Genomic DNA, 25,191 nt, shown 5'->3' with positions numbered 1-25,191 from the left:
GATAGCGTTTTGACCTGCCTGACAATAACAGCTACCTTTCAGTTTTCCCCTCCCCACACAAACCTCTTACAGACAGTCCTAGTTAAATTCTTGATTGAGAAATTGCTCTTTGCCAAGAAGCTATTTACGTACATTTTCTTACCATTTTTTATTGAAAACAACCACAGTAAGGTACTTAAGTGTTACCCAGAAATGATTTGATAAAGAAAAACAGCTGCATTGGACCTTTAAAAAATAGAAATTCTGATGTTAAAATTGATGGATGGGGTCAATAACTTTTCCATGATTTACCACAAACACACACACATAGCCAGACATGAAGCAGCTCATTTATTTCATTGCTCTCTAGTTATTTCGCACAATGTGTACGCAGCACATTTAACAAGTAAGGGACATGGCTGTTTCACCTGATCTGCCAGACCCATACCTTACACTACAAATTCACTGCTGATTGGACAACTGATCTCCAACTCTCAACCAATGAAGTCCCTGATACAATTACACTCAAAAGACATATCCAGTCCACAAGCTTTGAGCTGTGATGACTAAGGCCCAGTTTACACAAGCAGACCAATTCTTATATGTTTTGCACTAATTGGTCTTTAGAGAGTCATAAAGGCAATGTACATTTACCTAGACTTTCTCCAGAATTATCATAATATAATATTTATAAAACAAAAACAAAATAAGAAACAGTGACAATATTTTTTAACTAAGAAGTCATTAGGAGGTCCCCGGTGAAGAGAGGGAGAAATTCATTTTACCAGCTGGCTCCACGAGAGGGTGCTCTCCTGTACTACCCATAGCTCCATGTCCATCTCACCAGAGAACAGGTGCTAACCTTACTGCTCCAGCTACTCTGGGCATCTATCTCATAGTAGTTCCCAAGCCACAAGATCTACTTGAAATAACGGTCTTCTCACACTACAGTTTCCGATTGGATTATTTCTAAACAAAATATGAAATCTATAGAAAAATCTTCAAGGTAAAGTAAGAGTTATCAAAAGTCGGGCTCCAGTCTGTCAGCCGGGAGGCTGTTACACCTGGTAGAAATTGCACTTAAGCAGATGGGCTGAGACCGTTTCCCCCTCAGCAGATGTCAGGGTTCATTTCTTGCGAGCGTGTTTGTATTTGTCCACGTAGGCCTTCACCAAGTGTGCCACTTTCCCAGAGTTCACCTCTCCACTCTTGCTGTGGCAGACCTGAAATATAAAATGCCCTCAGGAAATCAAAAAATATAAACAGACCGTTTTGATTTCCTAAAAGCTACGTGTACTCCTAAAAGCTAAGTCGTTTTAATACTCCTAAAAGCTAAGTTCAAATACCAATGTCAAAATGTTACTGGAGGTTTTTAACCACTCACTTTTTCAACTGCTTTGCGTACAATCTCTTTGTACTCGTCCTTGGTGATGTCCTTGTTTTGGTAGTAGGGTTTCATGGCTGCTTTCACTTCATTGACGGCTCTCTCATGGATCTGTTGTTTCTAAAGCAGATATCAAGTTAAAACCTGTCTAGAACTGGGGTTCCGCTAGCAGAAAAATACTTTACAGCGAAAGCTCCACAAACGATTATGTTAGGTCACCACCAAGTCACAGATAAACCCAGCCATTTTTCCGACCAAAGAGAGGAGTCACAAAAAGCACAAATAGAGATAAAATTAATCACTAACCTTTGATGATCTTCCTCAGATAACACTCATAGGACTTCATGTTACACAATACATGTATGTTTTGTTCGGTAAAGTTCATATTTATATCCAAAAATCTTATTTTACATTTGCGTGTTAGATTCAGTAGTTCCAAAACATGCAGTGATATTGCAGAGCCACATGAATTCACAGAAATACTCATAATAAATGTTGATGAAAATACAGCTATTATACATGAACTTTAGATACACTTCTCCTTAATGCAACCGCTGTGTCAGATTTAAAAAAAACTTTACGGAAAAAGCATAATCTGAGAGCGGCGCTCAGAGCCCAAACCGGCCAAAGAAATATACGCCATGTTGGGTAGTCAACATTATTCATATATAAATATTCACTTACCTTTGATGATCTTCATCAGAATGCACTCCCAGGAATCGCAGTTCCACAATAAATGCTTTTTTGTTCGATAATGTCCATAATTTATGTCCATTTATGTCCAATAGCTTCTTTTGTTAGGGTGTTTGGTAAACAATCCAAAAGCGTGATCTGGTCCATTCGGACGAAACGTTCAAAAAGTTATATTACAGGTCGAAGAAACTTGTCAAACTAAGTATAGAATCAATCTTTAGGATGTTTTTATCATAAAAGTTCAATACTGTTCCAACCGGAGAATTCCATTGTCTGTAGAATTGCACTGGAACGAGAGCAACCTCTCAAGTGAAAGCGCGTGACTGAGAACGAGTTGTAGGCAGACTCCTTAGTAAAACAGCTCCCATCTGGCCCCCCTTCACATGAGCAGCCTGAAACCACGTTCTAAAGACGGTTGACATCTAGTGGAAGCCTTAGGAAGTGAAAAATAACCCATATCCCACGGTGTATTCGATAGAGGTGAGTTCAAAAACTACAAACCTCAGATTTCCCACTTTCTGTTTGGATTTTTTCTCAGGTTTTTGCCTGCCATATGAGTTCTGTTATAATCACAGACATCATTCAAACAGTTTTAGAAACTTCAGTGTTTTCTATCCAATACGAATAATAATTAGCATCTGGGACTGAGTAGGAGGCAGTTCACTCTGGGCATGCTATTCATCCAAAAGTGAAAATGCTGTCCCCTATCCCAAACAAGTTAAGAAATCTACTTCTAATCTAATAAAAGGATAATTAATTATCTGTGTCAGAATGCAAACACAAAGCATTCACTAGCAAAGTAGATCCCCACAGTATATGCAAAACAGAAAGTATAGGAAGCCACTTGAGAATATTGAAAACAATGCCTGGTGTTGTGGTTGCTATTAGTGGGGGTGACATTACCTTTTCTTTCTTGGAGCTGTCTGGGGGGGCGGCCCTGCTGTGCTGGGTGGTGGAGGATGGCATGGCCATGCTGTGGGCCTGGGCTGTGGTGGCGCCACCTACTTTGGTCATGGTGGGCATGAAGGGGGCTTTGCCATGGCCTGCCATGCTGCTCATCATCTGGGAAAGAGGCATGGAGGTATTCAGGGAGACAATTCATGGGGACAAAGTATGAGAGAAGTGAAAATACTCAAACAGATTGCTTGGGTCCAGAAGATTATATTTTGACAAAGGATGCAAAATACACCTGTCCTTACCTGTGTTGTGCGGCTATCTGCCTGTATGGCTGTCATGCTGCCCTGCTGCATGGGAGGTGGTGGTGGAGGTGGTGGCGGGAGGCCCTGGGCAGCTGTCACAGGGACCTGCAGAACAGGCACTGAGGAGTGGAGGTGCATGGGGACCTGAGGAGGCATCCCGAAGGGGGGTGGTTGCAGGCTGACAGGTGGGCCTCGCGGGCCCATTGGGTAATGCAGGACGTTCATTTGGGGAGGCATGACGTTCAGGGCAGGTGGAGCTTCTCCCCCCGCATTGGGCTGGGCATTGTTCTCACTCTGAGCTGGGTCTGAATAGACAATAACAAATATCAAGAATAATATTAGATTACCTAATGTACATTCTGGGCTTTTATTAAGTTTTACATTGGTGGCAGAAGTGGGATCCACATCAACTGCGCAACAGGCATCAGCAATACCATTTCGATATGCACAGTGAAACTAGTAACAGTAATGAGTGCATACACTCCATGGCACACAATCTAAGGGTTCTGACCTGCTGTTGACGTCTCCTCCTGCCTGCTCCAGCTGCCAGAGCCTGCACCTCCCCCTCGATCTCTCCTGGAGTAATAGTTCTGCACGTCTGCCGGGAGTGTCCTCCGCACAGCCCAGCTGGAAGCTGATGACCAGCCGGAGCGGTCCATCATCGATTCGCCCATCTCAGGCTCCTTCCTGCGGCCCCCACGGTTCTCGTTGAATCGGCTGTACGCGTCGCTCCCTGAATTGTTTGAGGTCCCTGAGAATGTGTTTCTGGGCTGCCAGCGGTTTTCTGCTTGCTCCCCCTGTTGGTTGGAGGTTCCGTACGCGCCCCGGCCTCGTCCGGTGCCTCGTCCACGATCTCCGCCCCAGCCTTTATCTTCCCAGCGAGGGCCACTTGTCACCCTGGCCTCTGTGTCAGCACGCGCCTTCTCCATAACCCAGTCAGGATTTTCCCTGCTGGGGGAAACATCTGCAAAGCCGCCGTTTTCAGAGCGGCCCGCGTCTCTGGCCGGCCTCTCTGGGAAATTCCTTCGAGAGGGGTCGCTACCCGGCCCAGCCCTCCATCCATCTCCAGTCCAGCGATCCCTCTTCCGTGGTGACTGTCCCCCTGAGTCCGGGCGCTCCGGGGACGCCCCTCTTCGGTAGGACCTGTTTCTGGACCTGGAACTAGATCTGGAACGACTCTTAGAGCGCTTCCTGTTTTTCCTCTCACGGCTACGGTCACGGCTACGGTCCGTCCTGGGGGCGTCCCTCTCAGCGTCCCGTTCCCTGCTGCGGCTGCCCGAGGCCTGGCGCTCCTTGTTGCGCTCCTGAGATCTGGAGCGCGACCTCCTCGACGAGTCCTGCTTCGACTCTCTCTTGGGAGACCAAGTGGTGGCAGCAGAGTGGAAGCGCGACTTGCGCTGCCTGCCATTCTTCATTTCCTCTACCTTTTCCTCTCTGGCCGAGATCTCCCGCTCCTGCCTGCTACCATTCCTCTTGTCTTCCGTGGCCTGGCTTGTGGACTCGTGAGCTGTACTTTCAGTCTCTTTTGGTGGATCAGAGGCCAGGTTGGTGCTGCGCTCACTGCTGGGTGAATCACAGTCCATTGGTATTGCTTCGGTGTCATCCTCAGACAGACCGTCCTCTTTGCTGCCGGTTGCTGATTTTTCATTTGTGACTTCCTTTGGATCATGCGGCCTGTCCTCCTCGGACACTTTTGCTTCTGAGGCGCCTTGAACTCTCTGGGACACATTCCCGTCTGGAGAGTCACAACGAGTCAAGCCAGTACAAGATTCAGGCTCTGCAGTGGGGCAGGGAGAGACCTCTGCTTTCTCCTCCTTCACTGAGGCTTCATCATCTAATGTCACTTCTGTTGGATCGTTAGTGGCTTCCACGGCATCAGCATCTTCCTCCCCAAGTTGTCCTGACTGCCCAGACTGGGGGCTCTCCAATGGTCTCTCTGGTGAGTTGGAAGAGGTGGGTGAGTTGCTTTTCTCTGGGTCTTCTATTTGGTCCGGGTGTTTCTCCCATGCACCTTGGTCCCTGTCGGGGGAGAGCCCAGGGGTATTCAGCTCTACATCTGACGACGGTGACTTCTGGTCTTCTTCCTGACCATTCTCCTCTTCTTCCTTTCCACGTTCCTCTTCCTCAGAAAGATCATCTTCATCTTCGCATGGCTGGTCCTCAGTGTCCTTCAGGGCATCACACGCAGAAGGTTCGGGACGGCCTTCCTCCTCGGTAGGGCTGGAGCTGCGCTGCACAGCCTGTGGGCTCACTGCAGTGTCTGAGAGCTGCTCCCTTTCCTCTACCTCTGTCCTCTGCTGCTCTAATTCCTCCTCCTCTTTGGCTTCCTCTTCCTCACTTCCTGATGGACTACTGAGAATGACTTTGGAGGCCTTTTTTCTCGCTTGGGCTTTCCTCCTGGCGCTGGGCTTTCGCTGAGCTGCCCATTTGCCCTTCCTCTTACCAGCGGCTGCGGTGCTTTTGCCCGCTTTTGTGGGTGGGTTTGTGGAAGTGTCGGAATCTGAAGAGTGGGACTGCGAAGATGCAGGGTCTTGTGTAGGAGCTTGTTCCTCAGCCCTGCTATGGCGGCCAGAGCGCCTAGTCGTCAGGGCCTCTGTCTGTTTGGAGGGGCCTTTGGAGCCAGATCCTCGTGTGCCCTTCTCCTCTCCTTTGGGGCAGGTGACTGCGCAAACTCTTCCCTGAAAGACTTATTATGAGACATAATAATGAATATTAGAAGTATTGTGAGAAATCTAACAATGGTCCAATGTAGCATAAAATTAGGCATAACCTAAGGATTAAAGGTTTGGATTTGGTGCCTTCACAAAACTGAACTCCTGATGCCAGGGTACTGCACAACCCACACACTTGATGAAATTATTCAGAAAAAGTAGCTTACTGCCAAAATGTAGCTTCATGTAGCCAAGCAGCTTACAGTCACCTTGCGTGACCTCATTCAAACTCAGTGATTCAAGTTAACATTTATTCCGGGTTTTGGGAGGGGGGAAAAAACCTGAGGGGGTCCCTTTGAACAGACTCACTAAATGGTTGATAAGCATTTCAAAGCAGGACTCACCAAAATGTCCCGAGCCGAGAGGTGAAGCAGTAGTAGAGAACGGTGAGAGGGGTCTCAGAGGAAAGGGGCTGCTACTCCACTCAGAGGGATGGAACAACTGCCTGGGAGGGAAATATCAGATCAGAGCTCTACATATTATGCTGACCAATTTCACTCATACTGTCAAAAATGCACTCAAAATCCCTTTCTATTGAAAAACTATCACCTTGCACAGGGTCTTTAACTCACCCTACAACCTCTACCTACAATATATACACACACTCCATCTACATACATTAATTGTGTGCGGACCAACTCACCTCGAGTTGCCACTGGCAGGAACGGGTACAGCAACAGGCAGAAATGGGCAGTCCTGTGTTTTGCGGCTACACTGTTTACAGTCATCCTCAGACGGCTCCTCCTCGGGCACCCAAAGGGGTTCTGCACTGCAGAGTAGACAAAGGACACAATATACACACACAGAAAAAGGACATCTTTCATTGGTTGTCTTAAAGTCAAAAACACAAACTTGAGACAGAAAAAGTTAATCTATTTCAACTTTGTTAGGACAATGATGATTAGAACAGGGTCTCCAACAAATTGTGAAGTACCATAAGAAGTAGTTACTGTGTCTCTGCTCGGTGAGCTGCAAAACAAAATGTTAACGAAGTGACCTACTCACATGCACTGTGTCATAGTCCCTATTGCTGTGCCTGTCTGGGCCGCAGACCAAGAGCACAGAGGTCCTCTCACCTGGAAAAGAGAGAAACCTGTTCAAAAGGAGGCTTGGCTGTTGCAAATACCAGACAAGCGCCCAGTGGGAACAAATGGGCCTATGAGGACATGGGGCCGTGTTGATACTACTTATTCTATGCCAGAGTATTATCGAAAACTCTTGGCTGAGCAAATTCAAACATGGGAAAGGCTAGATCTGCTGAACATATTTCTAACCAAAAATCTAAAATCAAATGTTATGTCAAATACGGCGAATACAACTGGTGTAGATTTGACAGTGAAATGCTTGCTTACTAGGCCTTCCCAACAATGCCGAGTTTAAAACAAAGTAATATAAAATACACAAAGGAGATATATACAGGGAGTACCAGATAAATGTGCAGAGGTACGAGGTATTTGAGGTAGACATGTACATGAAGGCAGGGTAGTGACTGGCATCAGGATAGATAACAATACGAGTATAATAAAGAACATAGTAGCAGCAGCAAATTAAGTGTGTGAATAGGCATGTGTATGTACAGTGGATTTGAAAAGTATTCAGACCCCTTGACTGTCTCCACATTTTGTTACAGCCTTATTCTAAAATTGATTAAATAGTTTTTTTCTCTCTCAATCTACACACACACACACAAATACCCCATAATGACGAAGCAAAAACAGGTTTAGACATTTCTGCAAATGTATTAAAAATAAAACTGAAATATAATATTTACATAAGTATTCAGACCCTCTACTCAGTACTTTTTTGAAGCACCTTTGGCAGCGATTACAGCCTTGAGTCTTCTTGGGTATGAGGCTACAAGCTTGGCACACCTGTATTTGGGGAGTTTCTCCCATTCTTCTCTGCAGATCCTCTCAAGCTCTGTCAGGTTGGATGGGGAGCGTCGCAGCAAAGATATTTTCAGGTCTCTCCAGAGAAGTTCTATGTGGTTGAAGTCCGGGCACTGCCTGGGCCACTCAAGGACTTTGAGAGACTTGTCCCGAAGCCACTTCTGCGTTGTCATGGATGTGTGCTTAAGGTCGTTGTCCTGTTGGAAGGTGAACCTTTGCCCCAGTCTGAGGTCCTGAGCAGGTTTTCATCAAGGATCTCTCTGTACTTTGTACCGTTCATCTTTCCCTCGATCCTGACTAGTCTCCCAGTCCCTGCCGCTGAAATACATCTCCACAGCATGATGCTGCCACCCTCATGCTTCACCGCAGGGATGGTGCCAGGTTTCCTCCAGATGTGACGCTTGGCATTCAGGCCAAAGAGTTCAATCTTGATTTCATCAGACAAGAGAATCTTGTTTCTCATGGTCAGTCCTTTAGGAGCCTTTTGGCAAACTCCAAGCGAGCTGTCACGTGCCTATTACTGAGGAGTGGCTTCCGCCTGGCCACTCTACCATAAAGGCCTGATTGGAGAAGTGCTGCAGAGATGGTTGTCCTTCTGGAAGGGTCTCCCATCTCCACAGAGGAACTCGTGGATTCAGAGCTATCTATCTAATAGAACTCAAAGGGTTTTCTTTAATGGAAGCGTCTCTAATGTCAAACATGTAAAGTGTGGTGTACCGCAGGGCAGCTCTCTAAAACCTCTACTCTTTTCTATTTTTTACAAATGACCAGCCACTGGCATTAAACAAAGCGTGTGTGTCCATGTATGCTGATGATTCAACCATATACGCATCCACAACCACAGCTAATGAAGTCACTGAAACCGTTAACAAAGAGTTGCAGTATGTTTTGGAATGGGTGGCCAGTAATAAACTGGTCAACAGCTGGCCCAGAGCAGAGCGGCACGTTTTGCTCTTAATTGTAATCAGAGGGCTGATATAAATACTATGCATGCCAGTCTCGCTTGGCTAAGAGTTGAGGAGAGACTGACTGCATCACTTCTTTTTATAAGAAACATTAATGTGCTGAAAATCCCACATTGATTGCATAGTCAACTTACACACAGCTCTGACACACACACACTTATCCCACCAGACATGGCACCAGGGGTCTTTTCATAGTCCCCAAATCCAGAACAAATTCAAGAAAAGGTACAGTATTATATAGAGCCCTTATTGCATGGAACTTCCTTACATCTCATATTGCTCAAATAAACAGCAAACCTGGTTAGAAAAAAACAGATAAAGCAACACCTCGTGGCACAACGCCTCTCCCCTATTTGACCTAGATAGTTTGTGTTTATCCATTGATTTATAGGCTACGTGTGTCTTTTTAAAAATGTATGTAGTTCTGTCCTTGAGCTGTCCTTGTCTAATGATGTTCTGTATTGTTTCATGTTTTGTGTGGACCCCAGGAAGAGTAGCTGCTGCTTTTGCAACAGCTAATGAGGATCCTAATAAAATACCAAATAAAGCTCTGCCAGAGTGACCATCGGGTTCTTGGTCACCTCCCTGACCAAGGCCCTTCTCCCCCGATTGCTCAGTTTGGCCAGCTCTAGGAAGAGTCTTCATGGTTCCAAACGTCTTCTATTTAAGAATGATGGAGGCCACTGTGTTTTTGGGAACCTTCAATGCTGCATAAATGTGTTGGTACCCTTCCTCAGATCTGTGCCTCGACACAATCCTGTCTCAGAGCTCTACGGACAGTTCCTTCGACCTCATGGCTTGTTTTTTTCCCTCCGAAATGCACTATCACCTGTGGGACCTTATCTAGACAGGTGTGTGCCTTTCCAAATCATGTTCAATCAATTGAATTTACCACAGGTGGACTCCAAGCAATGCAAAAATGCCTAAACCTGTTTTTGCAAAAATGTCTAAACATGTTTTCGCTTTGTCATTATGGGGTATTGTGTGTAGATTAAGGAAAACAATTTATTTAAACAATTTTAGAATAAGGCTGGAATGTAACAAAATGTGGAAAAAGTCAAGGGGTCTAAATACTTTACGAATGTATTTGTGTTTGTGTTGTGTCGATATGCGTGTGTAGTGTGAATCTAATGCGAATCTAATGCGAGCATGCTAAAACAAAATTGTTTCTTAGTTGCATCGCATGCATTACATATCTTCACAGTTGGACTCTAAACCCATAAAATCTTGCATGAACCGTACATATTATTTATTATGAAATAGATGCCTCTACAAAGGGGTCTCAAATTACTAACCTTCTTCTTGCTCAACACAGAGGGGTCATCATCGCTGCCTGGGGAACACAATTTATCTTGTTACACCTCATGAATAAAATGCCAACAAAGGAAGGAAAGATGATTTATGTGAGGAGAATAAGCACATACATTTCCGAATAAGGCCTTTGGCTTCTGATATCCTCTCCGTCTTCGGTCTCCTCCATCTTCCTCCTTGTTTCCTTAAATATAAATGTGTTTTTTACATTTTTCATAAAAGGTGGCATGCATTGAAACATGTGGCTTTCTCGTGAATTTCTTTAGCAAAATAACTTTACATTAACAGACTTACATTTGGCCAGTTTATTAGGTACACCATCCCGTTCACAAAATTGGTTTGCTGCTACAAACAGTGAGTCACGAGGCCGTGGCTTGCTATATAAAGCAGGCAGACCGGTATCGAGGAATTCAGTTACTGTTCAATTGAACATTAGAATAGGCAAAACGAGTGACCAAAGCAACTTTGAGCATGGTATGATTGTCGGTGCCAGGAGCGCCGGTTCCAGTATCTCAGAAACGGATTGCCTTCTGGGCTTTTCATGCACGACAGTGTCTATGGCAGGGATCATCAACTAGATTCAACCGTGGGCTGATTTTCTTTCTTGAGCGGCTGGTCAGGGGACCGGAAAAAAATGACAAATTTGTAGACTGCAAATTAACTGCAAGAATCCCAAACAGATATTTGATCTGGTCTAGGGTTTACAGAGAATGGTGTGACAAACAAAAAACATCCAGTCAGTGGCAGGTCCTGTGGGCAAAAACAGCTTGTTGATGAGAGGTCGAAGGAGAATGGCAAGAATTGTGCAAACATGCAGGCCACAAACAGGTGAACAACGGCACAGTTATTGCTGGTGTAAAGAACGGCATCTCGGTGTGAAGAACGGCATCTCGGAACCCACAATTCGTGGGGACTATTTTCCTGGCACACATTAGGTCCCTTGATACCAATTGAGCAATGTTTCCATGCCCCAAAGAATTCAGGCTGCTCTGGAGGCAAAGGGGGGTCCGACCCAGTACTAGATGGATGTACGTAATAAACTGGCCACGGAGTATATTTTTAAATAATTGTAAAGGTGGAGAAACAACTAGCAGGTGGGAACAGAAAGAGTTGGCTGCTACTATGCAAGAGATTGTTTGTGGGGAAATTACCTCTGCCCTCGACTTTAAATTAAAACCGGTAAATTAATCTCGTCATTGCTCACTTCTAAAGTGGATACCTATTCAACTAATCAAATGTTCTAGCTGTCTTGATATCCTAGCAATAAAACATATTGATATAGCAATGCTCCAATAAATAATCACCATCTTGGTTAAGGTGAAGACCAAGAAGGCAAAATCACTTTCCTTAAACGTATCCATAATGGAAAGAAAATTGGCTTTATTGATGTGTATGCTCCAAATTCTTTTGATCCTCTGAACAGCCTATTGTTAGAATTAATTGAAAACCAACTAGTTATTGGGACAGACATGAATGCCATTTTGAACATGTGGGACAAATCTAATAAAGACCAACTACAATCCACATGTAACCTAGGCCCTCCAACATACACTCTCTGATTACAACCTCATTGATGCCCGGTGAGCACATACTCCTAAAGCAAAAGAGTAGACTTTCTATCCAGAGTACTCAATTTTCTCTTATCTACACCTTTATTCTCTAAAATGAACAAAATAGAAATTCGACATACTGTGCCTTCGGAAAATATTCATACCACTTGACTTTTTCCACATTTTGTTACTTTACAGCCTTCAAAAATGTATTAAATGTTTTTTTTCCTTTATTAATCTACACACAATACCCCATAATGACAAAGCGAAAACAGTTTAATAATAAAAAATAAAAAAATGTTAACAGCCCATTTGCTATGACTCGAAATTGAGCTCAGGTGCATCCTGTTTCCATTGATCATCCTTGATGTTTCTACAACTTGATTGGAGTCCACCTGTGGTAAATTCAATTGATTGGACATGATTTGGAAAGGCACACACCTGTCTATATAAGGTCCCAGAGTTGACAGTCCATCTCAGAGCAAAAACCAAGCCATGAGGTCGAAGGAATTGTCCTTAGAGCAACGAGACAGGATTGTGTCGAGGCACAGATCTGAGGAAGGATACCAAAACATTTCTGCAGCATTGAAGGTCCCCAAAAACTAAATGGGCTCCATCATTCTTAAATGGAAGTTAGGAACCACCAAGACTCTTTCTAGAGCTGGCCGCCCAGCCAAACTGAGTAATTGGGAGAGAAGGGCCTTGGTCAGGGAGGTGACCAAGAACCCGATAGTCACTCTGACAAAGCTTATAGTTCATCTGTGGAGATGGGAGAACCTTCCAAAAGGACAACCATCTCTGCAGCACTCCACCAATCAGGCCTTTATGGTAGTGGTCAAACAGAAGCCACTCCTCGGTAAAAGGTACATGACAGCCTGCTTGGAGCTTGCCAAAATGCTTCTAAAGACTGACCATGAGAAACAAGATTCTCTGGTCTGATGAAACCAAGCTAGAACTCTTTGGCCTGAATGCCAGCATCATGCTGTGGGAATGTTTTTCAGCGGCAGGGACTGGGAGACTAGTCAGGATTGAGGGAAAGCTGAACAGAGCAAAGTACTGAGAGATCCTTGATGACAACCTGCTCCAGAGTGCTCAGGACCTTAGACTGGGGCGAAGGTTCACCTTCCAACAGGACAACGACCCTAAGAACACAGCCAAGACGACGCAGGAGTGGCTTCGGGACAAGTCTCTGAATGTCCTTGAGTGGCCCAGCCAGAGCCCAAACTTGAACTCGATTGAACATCTCTGGAGAGACCTGAAAATAACTGTAGCAACGCTCCCCATCCAACCGGACAGAGCTTGAGGATCTGCAAAGAAGAATGGGAGAAACTCCCCAAATACAGGTGTGCCAAGCTTTTATTGTCATACCCAAGAAGACTTGATGCTGTAATTGCTGCCAAATGGTCTTAAACAAAGGTCTGAATACTTATGCAAATCAGTTTTCAGTTCAGTTCAAATCAGTCATCAGTTTTTATTTTTAATAAATTAGTAAAAATGTCAACCTGTTTTTGCTTTGTCATTATGGGGTATTGTGTGTAGACTAAGGAAAAAAGTTAATCAATTTTAGAATAAGGCTGTAACGTAACAAAATGTGGAGAGTCAAGGGGTCTGAACTTTCCAAAGTCTGATCATCACCCTTACTACAAATGTCAGAATTCTATGGAATGCCATCAAAGGTTATATAAAAATGTATGCAAATGCAGTTGCATCTGAATAAATCACAATGGGAAATTTAAACAGCATTAAGAGCGTTTTCAACAAACCCTTTTTTTCAGACGAGGTAGCTATTACTATTTCCAAAGTCAAGACGCAACTTCATTTATTAACAAGACGAAGCAGAATTTGCCATCCATTGAGTTAGACTCAACCATGACGTCCATGGTAATCGTCCCAGTCATTTACTGGCCAACAAGCTAAGCAGTGAATGATCAATTAGCTGATATTGCAACTATTGAATCTGAAACAGGGGAATTACTATCAGAACCCAAACTAAGCCAAGATTTTTCTATAAATATCTGTACATCTCAATGTAACAGCAGGTTTGCTATGTAGAGCTGAAAGACTAGGAAAGGCCGATATCGGCTCGGCCGTTCTCTACGATGGAGGACTCCATCTCTACTTATGAAATCTCAAACATTTGGGAATAGAGAAGACCATTGCCAGAAATTAACAGAACGTTCAACCCAACCTCAGATTAACCAGCAGAATATATATTGTCAAAATGAATATTGCCACGGCTGAATTTCGGTAGTTCAATACTTCCCATGTCTCGCCCTTCTGGCTATTGGGATAAAATTCATGGTGTGGTTTCAAAATTAATATGGCAAGGTAAGCGATCCCGGTTAAAATTAACTTAGAGAAATACGTAGGAGGATTAACTGTACCAAACTTTAAAATGTATTTCCAGGCACTAGCATTTCACCCCATCGTAAATTGGTTTAGACATGATTCTTCCACCCCCTGGCTGAGTAGAGAGAGAAATATGTTGTATCCCATTGCCCTGAAAGAGGTAGTCTACACTGATAAATCCCTTAATGTAAACTATGCTTTGGTCCTATTATACTCAATTATTTCACAATGCCTTTGCATCCCCCTAATTGTCCAAATATGTAATCACTACCCTTGCCGATATCATGGACAGCAATGGTTTGAGAACATTTCAAGATTTGAAGACATACACATTACCAAGCGACTCTCTTATATTTACAATTTAGGTCATCTATGCCAATGACAGGATTTATAAATAAATTATCTGGGTTCCCAAAAATATTGAATCTCTATAATATAAACAACTTTTGGAAAGCTCATTATGTACTCGCCATTAAAAAAGTATGGTCCAAAGACCTAAGTGAATCTGAACAACCATTTAACTGGAATAGAATATTGGAAAATATGACCTTGGTGTCCTAACCATTAACCTTTGGGTTAGTTTGGGCTGCAAGGGGCAGTATTGAGTATTGACAGTGGGATTGCCTTTTGTTTAGCTGCCGTTATAGGCGACTACTATCTCCGGCTTTGATTTTATTTGATACATGTCACCATATCATCGTAAAGTATGTTTTTTTAATATAGTTTCATCAGATTATTGAAAATTTTTCGGGAGTTTTGCCGTGTTCCGTTCTCTTCCGTTTGTTGACATGAAGAGCGTCGTGCCACTTGGCTAGTGTGCTTGCTAAATGAAGAGGGAAAGTTGCCGTTCTAAATCCAAACAACGATTGTTCTGGACAAAGGACACCATGTCCAACATTCTGATGGAAGATCAGCAAAAGTAAGAAACATTTTGATGCTATTTCATATATCTGTCGTAGTCGTCGGCACCCAAGTGTTTCTGGCTATTGTGGTAAGCTAATATAACGCTACATTTTTTCCCCGCTGTAAAACACTTAATAAATCGGAAATATTGGCTGGAATCAAAAGATGCCTGTCTTTCATTTGCTGTACACTATGTATTTTTCAGAAATGTTTTATGATGAGTAATTAGGTATTTGACGTTGGTGCCTGTAATTTATGGCTGCTTTCGGTGCAATTTCTGATTGTAGCTGCAATGTAAACTATGATTTATACCTGAAATATGCACATTTTTCTAACAAAACATATGCTATACAATAAATATGTTATCAGACTGTCATCTGATGAAGTTGTTTCTTGGTTAGTGGCTATTTATATCTTTATTTGGTCGAATTTGTGATAGCAACTGATGGAGTAAAAAACTGGTGGAGTAAAAAAAGTGGTGTCTTTTGCTAACGTGGTTAGCTAATAGATTTACATAGTGTCTTCCCTGTAAAACATTAAAAAAATCGGACATGTTGGCTGGATTCACAAGATGTGTACCTTTCATATGCTGTATTGGACTTGTTAATGTGTGAAAGTTAAATATTTAAAAAAATATATATTTTGAATTTTGCGCCCTGCACTTGAAGTGGCTGTTGTCATAAGTGTACCGACGCCGGGCTGCAGCCATAAGAAGTTAACTTAATACATTTTAAGTTGGTATTTAACACCAATGAAAAGTTATGATGAAATTGGACCCAACTCCCAACTAGGGTTGTAATGACCGCGTGGTCACAGTAATCTCCTCTTTGGTAGTACCCAAATCACTAACGACCATTAGGTCGCTAATGGCCTGGTACTCAGGGCTGTATTGTCCCTCTAACTACTGACATCACCATGCTTTTAAACCTCACCATTAGGCTACATTTTTTGGACCTCAATGATGATCAATTTGAAGAAAGAAGTTCAAGTTGAACATGGTCGTTGTTTCAATGTCAAACAACTAAATGGAGAGCACTTTCTAAGGTGATGAATAATTCAAAGCATTTAAGACATTGCATGTAGAACACCCATATGAATATTAGAGCCTATGCATAGGCATTTGCCTTTGAGCCCAAGCCCGAAAAAAATACCCTGAATTAAAATAATTACTGTGCTGTTATACAATACATTACGCATGGCAGAAAAACTTTTATTTTATAAAAACACAGATTTAAGATGTCTTTGGTACATAATTGGTCTAGACTCCCAACCATTTTTTGGGGAGTAAATCAGCTTGGAGTGTAGACTGGTTACCTTATGCTACACTCCAAATCATCCACGAGTCTGGGAGTGAATGTATAAGGCCTAGGCGATGCTGTTGGTTCATTGATTGTGCAGGTGGCTTACAGATTTAGCCTACAATTATAGTGACTTTGTATTTGATTTTAAATAGCCTAGTAATAGGGTATGTTTAATATATTCATAATAAATAGGCTGACATTAACTTTACCTACAGAATAGATCACCATTGTGTGTATCCATCTCCTCCTCTCTCTCTCCTTCATTCCTTTCTCAAGCATGCAGAGATAGGGGCTGTCAACAGTTTAAATATGTTTCTTTGTGAAAACATGTTACTATCAATGTTCATGAACATGTTTCCCAAATTAAGCACTGGGTAGCTGCAGGAACATGGTTGGAGAGCCCGTGACATACATAGTTTGTGCAGTATATCAACTGTCACGCAGTGAGGAGGCATACTCTTCAAAGAGTGGTTAATCCGCAAAGTGAAATAAGTGTTCTTATAAGCCCAGACATTTCTATATGCAATCCCGTGTGAAAGCAGGGTTTTGATGGTTGCCACTAAAAAAAGAGGAGGATCCCAGCTGCTACTATATTTATTTCTCAGCTGCTCCGCTATAAAACAGGAATAGCCTACCCGGCATAATTTAAACTGTGGGAACGCGGCCTCCATTCGCTATTCGAGTGCATAAGGATGACATGTACATTTTCCCCTCCCCCTGTTCCTACCCATTTGATAATGGGCCACTCTAAATCAAAACAAATGTGACATATTAGTAAAGACAAATGTAAACTGAAAATAGTCTGATGGGTGAAATTACGATCACTTGATGAGAGAACAGGGTGCGCAGCCTGAGGCAAGGAAGAGTAGCTTTTTATGCAACTTTTTCAAATAGAATAGCCTAGTCGCATAATGCAGTCCACATGTTTTGATTTCTAAGACATTCTAAGGTTTGTATCAGTCACAACTAAATTAGCCAAATAACTACAGATAGAGATATGGGGGAACTGACACCCTACCTGTGTTGCTAGGCAGGATGGGAAGGGAGTGCAGATAGAGATATGGGGGAACTGACACCCAACCTGTGTTGCTAGGCAGGATGGGAAGGGAGTGCAGATAGAGATATGGGGAAACTGACACCCAACCTGTGTTGCTAGGCAGGATGGGAAGGGAGTGCAGATAGAGATATGGGGGAACTGACACCCAACCTGTGTTGCTAGGCAGGATGGGAAGGGGGGCAGATGGAGATATGGGGGAACTGACACCCAACCTGTGTTGCTAGGCAGGATGGGAAGGGGGGGGGCATGTTAGGCTGGGGAGTGTAGGCCCACCTCTGTTTCTTTACATCCCAATTGTGTAACTACAAAATCCTGTGTGTTCAATTCAATAATTTCTCTGTATGTATGTCCTAGTTTTGTATCCTTTATAGTACAGGTACATGTGGTATAAACTAAGTGTGTAAATGAACATGTATATTGTACCTGTAACACCCACCTCCAACAAAAAACTGACAAAACAAATAAGTGGTAAAAAATAAATATAATAATGCACCGCAAAGTGACTGCCATTAAGCTGCACACTGTTTGAATGCTCACCAAGTTTAAAGACAACGTTTCGACCAAGTGTCTTTGTCAGGTTAACTGTGCAGCAGGGCAACCCTTTCACTAACGCAAGACCTCTACTCACTTCAACAAACAGCCATTGGCTTCCGGGTCTGTGCAGCCACACTTCTCTGGCTCTGATTGGCTGACTCTCTTCTTCACAGGAACCTGAGATTCACATCACAACTGAAGTCAAAGCACGTACATTCTTCCTGCATAATGACTAAAGCTATAATATAGCTTGTGAATGCCATTTATAAATCGTGAAACATAGAAGGTAGAGCCAGTGGAGAAACCCCTGCTTACCGTCACACATCCCAGCACAGCGTCACGTTTGTAGACAACATTGAAAGGCTGCCTGTCCACTGGGCAGGATGGAACTGCCTGCAACTTAAACACAGAAACAAAAAACATCAGTCCAACACACATCTTAGCCATGTATAGTGTCCTGAGCCTCACCGGGAGTAAGACTATGGCTTATCACAATAGACAACTTGCCAGTTGCAGCACTATCTGTTGCCACAGAGGGTGATGTGTCTAGGGTGTAGGACAGTACATGGTGCTTACCTCTGCCCATCTGAGGAGGCAGCTGAGGCAGAATAAATGGCAGCAGCTGTCGGGCATGGCCAGGACACAGCGGCCCAGGGCGCCCAGGCAGATAGGACACCGCTCCGCCTCTTCCGGCTCCGGGTCGCCCTCTGGGGTCTGTCCGTCTGACAACCAGAGAGAGGTGGCACAACAGCTTGTCATTCAAGAACAAACTTGAGGGTAGAGACTTTGAAATTAATTAATCACACCAAGCCCACTGAAATATATTTTTCATGATGACTGTCTGGTAGTTACTTACCATTTCCCGATTCACCCGTCATCTTTGGCACAGTGTTGCTTTGTCCCTAATGACCAGATGACCCCTGGAAATAAAAATGAATGAGAGATTCTTGTTAACAACCCAGTCACAGTGCCATCACTTAATTACATTGAACTTGAGATCTGTGTGTGTAACCAATTTGTTAAGCAAGTTTTCCATTGACTTTAATGCATTATTTACACAATGGACAATTCCATCCTTAAGAGAGTCTATTGACATACCTGTTTGTCAATTTAAGTAACAATTGTCCAACAAGTAACAATTATGCATCGCAAAAAATATATATACATTTCATGAGCCTTCTTATATCTCCTAGATATAGGACAGACACTTCAAAACATTATTTCTTATGATTTCTTTTTGGACTGTATTTTATGAATGCGTTTCTATGGGCTATAGTATTAAAGGCCAAATTCAATATTTTATCAAATAATTGACAAGTTACCCATCTTCAGATTCTCATCAGATCATCCAAAAAACCTGCCAAGATACCTAGCTAAGTATAGCCAACCCTATTTAGATGTATGCAATACTTTTTTAGCTAAAATACAATAACGTTACGCTAGCTAAAATATTGTTTGGTTTAATATAGAATTGACTGGAGATGTTATTGAGATCAAGTGATAAAATTAAACTGTCTTCAATTTTAACTTAATTTTCCTGCATTTTGGAGTAGAATGTCCTTTTATCACTAAGCGTTTTATTAGGTCCCACTGCTTTAGTAAGAACTTCTCACTTGTAAGTAATTGTAAAAATACAGTTCTGGAAGTTGTATTTTTTTGGGATAGATTCTCAAATGTATCTACCCCCTTGTCTGAACATCTGATGATACCCGGGCAGCCCATAATTCAAATGTATCATCAATCATGCTTGGCTTAAAGTCTCCGTCCATTACAATTTCTCGCAGGTAGATAAGATCTGTTTGGATGCCTTTTTATTTTGGTGATCTTTGTCCAGATCTTTATAGTGTTACTTATACAGGTATTTCTATCTTCCTAGTGTGTGCATTGATTGTCTTCATAAATATAGTTGCACTTACAGTTTTTCCATTTGGTGGATTCCATTTAGCTGTTGATGCCGGGTTTATCCAAACAAAAATGTATTTTAGTTGGTCAGCTATATAATAATTAATTAGGTTTGGTATTGCTAGTCCCCCTGCTTATTTACATTGTTTGATTGTTCTAAGTTGGACACGGACTGTTCATCCTCCCATATGAATTTACTCAGGAGTTTATCCCACTGTTTAAAAGTGTTAGGAGTAATAGTTTTTGATAGATTCAGGAATAAAAATCTTGGGAGGACATTCATTTTAATAGTTTAAATTCTTCCTGTTATTGTTAAAAGGCACTAATGTCCATATTTGTAGGTAGGTCCTGTTTAAACTGGTTTCACAGTGTTCCAAAGTCAGGTCTTGGGGTATAGTAATCAATAGGTATTGCAGTTTATTTTGATCCCATTTAAGTTTAAACTTAGTTTTGATGTCTTGGGATATTGGTTGACCTACAGTAATTGGTTCTGATTGCTCTGTATTTAGTCTGTATCCAGATACAACACTATGGTTTTATTTCATCCATAGTGGCGGGAACTCTAGAGAATATTGTACCATTGACCATTATTCTGACATTGTGTTTTTGCATCATTTGCAGAAAGTTTTACAAAAGTATTATTATTTGCTTCTGCATCTAGAGTTAGCATAAGCTATTTATGTTTTTTCTTGAGAGCGTGTTCCATTACATTATTAATGTTTTTACTTAACTAGGTAAGTCAGTTAAGAACAAATTCTTATTTACAATGATGGCCTACCCCGGACGACGCTGGGCCAATTGTGTGCCGCCCTATGGGACTCCAAATCACGTCCGGATGTGATACAGCCTGGATTTGAACCAGGGACTGTAGTGACGCCACTTGCACTGAGATGCAGTGCCTTAGACCGCTGCGCCACTCAAATGAAACGTTTGCCTAACTAATTTCTCAGAAGTCTGCTGGACACAAAACCCATTACATTACTGAATCTATTTGCAATAATTTTTGTAAGCAATTTTTGGTCGCCGTTCAGCAACAATATTGGTTGATACGATGCACATTCTGCTGGATCTTTACCTTCTTTATGAAGAACAGTAATATTAGGGGAGTTACAGGTTGGTACGTACTCTATTTTTGAAGAAGAAGCATACGATATTATCAGGCATCGAAGCACTGCTTTGGCCCCCACCCATTCCATTATGGGAGACCTCTCCATCATCATTAATCTCCAGATATTGTTACAGTGTTGCCCTGATTCCATTCTTAAATTCAATGTCATGAAAAGTGAATTATTTCATCTCCAGACTGTCAAGCCTTTCTTTTGTCATATATTTAGTTTCATACTTAGCATGATCTGATATTTCAATTGGTCTAGTGTGGAGGTTAATGACTTTGGCTAGGTCTGTTTTAAATATAAAGAAATAGTCTAATCTCGAGTATATTTGTTACGTGCTTTAAAATAGGTTGTAGAGTTCTACAAACATCTATCAGACCCACCACCAAGTCTGCCCTTCTTAGTGTCACTGCAGCCTTCTCTGCCTTGTGTTTATGTTGACAATCTAACATGGGATTCATGATAAGGTTGAGGTATCCTCCCATTACTGTTGTCCCTTTTGGCTCCATGATAAGTAGGTTAAGCATTTTGGATATAAATTCGGGTCCCTGTTTGTTTGGGTTATATACATTTAATGTTATTTCCGTGCCCTCAAACCTTCCATTTAATAGTATGTATATTCAGTCTGTCTACAATGGTTCTTTGTGTGAAAAGGGATATTGTTTTTGGTCATTAATGCTACTACCCCTCTTCTTGCTGACCAGTAGGAAGAGGAAAACACCTGTGCTTATGCCAGTTGTTCTAATTTTCTATGTTCTTCTTCAGATGCGTTTCTTGGAGAAAGATGATATCACCTCTATCCCTCTTCAATTTTAACAATATTTGTAAAAAAAATTAATGGGGCTATTAACGCCATTTACGTTAAACTAATTATTTAGAAATCTTCATAACGGTTGTCATTCTCTTTGTTTCTTGTAGTACCCATAATACACTGGTCCCCTCTCATTTTCCCATTATGCTGTATTTATTGTTCCATTGCCTGTATTATAAAAAATAAAAAATGACACTGTCTTTATGAATTGTTTTGTTCATACTGAACTTCAAGACATACCCAGGCCCAAATCAAAGGCCATTCAAAATTATAAATTAAAATGGCCTCCAATTGTGCTACCACTTCCCTTGGGTAGCATGGGTCATAGGACCCATACATTGGGACCCTTCCCTTGAAAAGAGCTCACTTACAGCACAAAAATATATTCTATAGATCCTTTAATTAGATAAATAGCGAATACACAAGGTAAATGCACATATACATAATTATCAAATAACAAAAAAGGAGAATATTATAGCAGTTACCAATTGGGAAGACGAGCTGTAAATAGTAATAACACAATAAGACTGGGAGGACATATCTAGAAACATGTCCAAGACAACCAACTCTCTACTCGAGGGAATACTCATGAAAAATATTGACCGAATTTTCCAAAACTCCAATAACACAATCAAATTACAACCATGACATCACACCAAGTTGCTGGCATAACTTTGGAAGAATAGTGCTAACCAGACCCACATACTATATTCCTGCCCAGTCATGAATCATTTCTGTCTGCAAACATCAAAGCAGTGACTCACTCCTGCAAGTTCATGCTCTACAACATCGGTAGAGTACGACCCTGTCACACACAGGAAGCGGCGCAGGTCCTAATCCATGTACTTGTCACCTCCCGTCTGGACTACTGCAAGTCGGTGTTGGTCGAACTCCACGCTTGTGCCATCAAACCCCTGCAACTTATCCAGAATGGCGCAGCCTGCCTGGTGTTAAACGTTCCCAAGTTCTCCCATGTCACCCCGTTCCTCTGCACACTCCACTGGCTTCCAGTCGAAGCTCGCATCCACTACAAGATCACTTGACTGAGGAAAAATATACTTACTATAACAGATGTGGTTGTCCCACCTATCTATCTTAAGATGAATGTACCAACTGTAAGCCGCTCTGGATAAGAACGTCTACTAAATGACTAAAATGTAAATAAACGATAATCCTATGGGGGTGAAGGCGGCCCAGTACATCACTGGTGCCTTCACTCATCGAAACAGTGCCTGAGGTGGGCACGCAGCATCAAGGACCCCACACACGTGCTGTTCTCTCCCTTACCGTCGGTAGACAATTTCGGAGCATGAGGTCTGATACCAACAGGCTCAGATTCTATCTACAAGCATCAGACTGCTGTGATTCTCCACACCTTATCACAACTGCTGACACAAGACTCTTACTATATTTCTCAATTTATACACTTGCCCCTATCCCCAATACACAGGTAAACATTGTACCTTCCTGTATTATACTTAGCCTAAAATTTTTATTCTATTCTACTGCCTTTTACTTTATGTTCGTATTCTTGTTGCATTGTCGAGAAGGAACCTGCAAGTGAGCATTTCGTTGGACAATGTATACCATGCCTATCCCGCACATAAGACAAAACGTATAACTGTATCAGCATAAGCACAGCAACTGTGAACAAATGGTCTTGTCTTTGCCAGCATGTGTCTGGCGAGTAACTACTTGAATGAAAGGCTAATTTGGCCAAGGATTTCTCTCGGTCTCCACGTCCAATAAAAGAAACAAGCATACTTGAATAGTGGATTGCTAGCTAAGCGGGCTCCCGACCAGCAGATGAAGCAGGAGACGTCAGAGCTCTGGAGATCTCCCGAGTGGCGCAGCGGTCCAAGGCACTGCATCTCAGTGCTAGAGGCGTCACTACAGACCCTGGTTCAATTCCATCACAACTGGCCATGATTGGGAGTACCATAGGGCGACGCACAATTGGCCCAGCGTTGTCCGGGTTAGGCCGTCCATTGTAAATACGAATTTGTTCCAACTGACTAGCCAAGTTAAATAAAATAAACTTGAAAAAACAAAAATAAACACTTTCACAAAGTGTACATAGCCAGTTGATAAGTTAATGTCTGCTTGGTGAGTGGAGCAACGGGAAAGTTTGTACAGCTGAATGCATTCAACTGAAATGTGCCTTCCGCATTTAACCTCTGAATCAGGAAGCAAAACACTGTCCAGTGAAAGCCAGAGCAAACGGGTTTACCACAGTGGTAAGAGCACAACAAAAGGTCTTGATTAACCAGTGTGTCAGCTCTGGCTAAAATACAGGCAGGCCTGGACACAGTCGCAGATATTTAAATTAAATGGGTTATACAGGTCACTGAGGCCAACACTCTACCATGTGAGCTGCTAAAATAACTAACGTTAGCCATGTTCTCTATCATCCAATGCCATCTTGGATTATTTAATTTATCAGCTAGTCAGCCAACTACTAACGTAAACTAGCTAGTTTCCAACTATCTAGTAAATTTGTCGAGTTGTGGTCTTGTATTTTATGTCCAGCTAGCTAACCAAATACCTCGCAGCTAACTGTCAAGTAAGTTGACTTTTAATTTAGTAAACATTATGAAATGCTCTGCGTTCGCTGACGTTAACAGCTAACGTTAACAATTTAAACTTTGTGGCCCATGTGTGATGTAACACGACCCTTCAACTTATTCTAGTAGTAGTGTGTACTAGTGCCCCTCAAACTTCAACTAACTTCTGTCTAACTGGTTAACTAACTACTTGTTATTTCTACTAGTTTGATAACTAAGTTAACGTTAGCTGGCTAGTTTGCAATTCAGATAACGTTAACAAGATTGTCATGATCAGGCGCTAGTCAGCTAATTTAACTACTTTTGGTTGATATAGGCTAGTCAGCTGTTAGGTAGCAGGCTAGTAACAACGTAATTGTATTTAGCTACGTAACAAGAAACAAAACAAGTATGTTCCTAGCTAGCTAGTTAATTATTCAACTTCATTGGCTAAGGAGACTGGCCTGGCCTACAGTACAGACGCTATATTAGCTAGGTAGCTGTTACCGTGGCTAACTAGCAGCTAACGATACTTTTGCTTGCCAACGGCTGCAGACTTGCTAAATTGGTTAGCTAGCTACGTGTTTGTTGACTTACCCGAAGCTAAATCAATAGCTAGAAAACTGGCGTGGTTGTTTATTTTTTGCTGTCTCACTTATTTCCGTGTATTGGTTAGACTCCAAAGCTAGAAGATAACCTGAATATAGCCGAATAGATTGCACTGCTAACTCGTTATACATCTAAGAACGTCTCGGCCACATGTCTCGATGTCTGAGACCTGTGAAGTTTAAACCGCACCGCACAGTGTCGCTGCAATACATTTTACACTAGGTTAAAAAAAAATCCTTCAACTGTTTCCGGTCCCAGATATAACCGGAACACTGTTTAGTTGCCAATGATATGAACATATTTCCTTGCTTTTTAATTGAACTGAATGTATATGCAATAAAATGACAAGAAACAATTATACCAGTAACTGGCATGGGGGCTAAAAGGTT

The 25,191-nt window shown here is 42.2% G+C and overlaps 1 protein-coding gene across 2 annotated transcripts; it reads right to left on the bottom strand.

The window, feature by feature from the left end:
* Positions 1 to 317: 317 nt before the first annotated feature.
* scaf11 (SR-related CTD-associated factor 11) lies at positions 318 to 25,016 on the bottom strand. Of its 2 annotated transcripts, none has more exons than XM_055937585.1 (15): positions 24,791 to 25,016; positions 18,682 to 18,745; positions 18,402 to 18,547; positions 18,141 to 18,224; positions 17,920 to 18,002; positions 10,245 to 10,315; positions 10,116 to 10,153; positions 6,972 to 7,042; positions 6,610 to 6,735; positions 6,311 to 6,411; positions 3,767 to 5,941; positions 3,256 to 3,560; positions 2,960 to 3,118; positions 1,364 to 1,483; positions 318 to 1,202 (listed from the first exon to the last, which is right to left on the bottom strand). In XM_055937585.1, exons 2-15 carry the CDS (start codon positions 18,701 to 18,703, stop codon positions 1,107 to 1,109), a joined length of 3,597 nt encoding a protein of 1,198 aa, XP_055793560.1. In that variant the 5' UTR covers positions 18,704 to 18,745; positions 24,791 to 25,016; the 3' UTR covers positions 318 to 1,106. The 2 variants fall into 2 exon arrangements, with proteins under 2 accessions (XP_055793560.1, XP_055793561.1); XM_055937586.1 differs by having other exon boundaries at positions 1,364 to 1,474.
* Positions 25,017 to 25,191: the final 175 nt, after the last annotated feature.

This window comes from Salvelinus fontinalis, chromosome 11, assembly GCF_029448725.1.
Source record: "Salvelinus fontinalis isolate EN_2023a chromosome 11, ASM2944872v1, whole genome shotgun sequence".
In the NCBI taxonomy this organism is placed as follows: Eukaryota; Metazoa; Chordata; class Actinopteri; order Salmoniformes; family Salmonidae; genus Salvelinus; species Salvelinus fontinalis.
The sequence above is the reverse complement of the archived record's forward strand: the minus strand, read 5'-3'. Positions and strand labels throughout refer to the sequence as shown.

Bases quoted from the DNA above. Each gene is read 5' to 3' on its own strand.
- scaf11 (XM_055937585.1), bottom strand. From the start codon at position 18,703: ATGACGGGTGAATCGGGAAATG. The intron at 18,548-18,681 runs GTAAGTAACTAC...TCTGGTTGTCAG, and splicing joins GACGGGTGAATCGGGAAATG to ACGGACAGACCCCAGAGGGC. The intron at 5,942-6,310 runs GTGAGTCCTGCT...TCTCATAATAAG, and splicing joins TCTCGGCTCGGGACATTTTG to TCTTTCAGGGAAGAGTTTGC.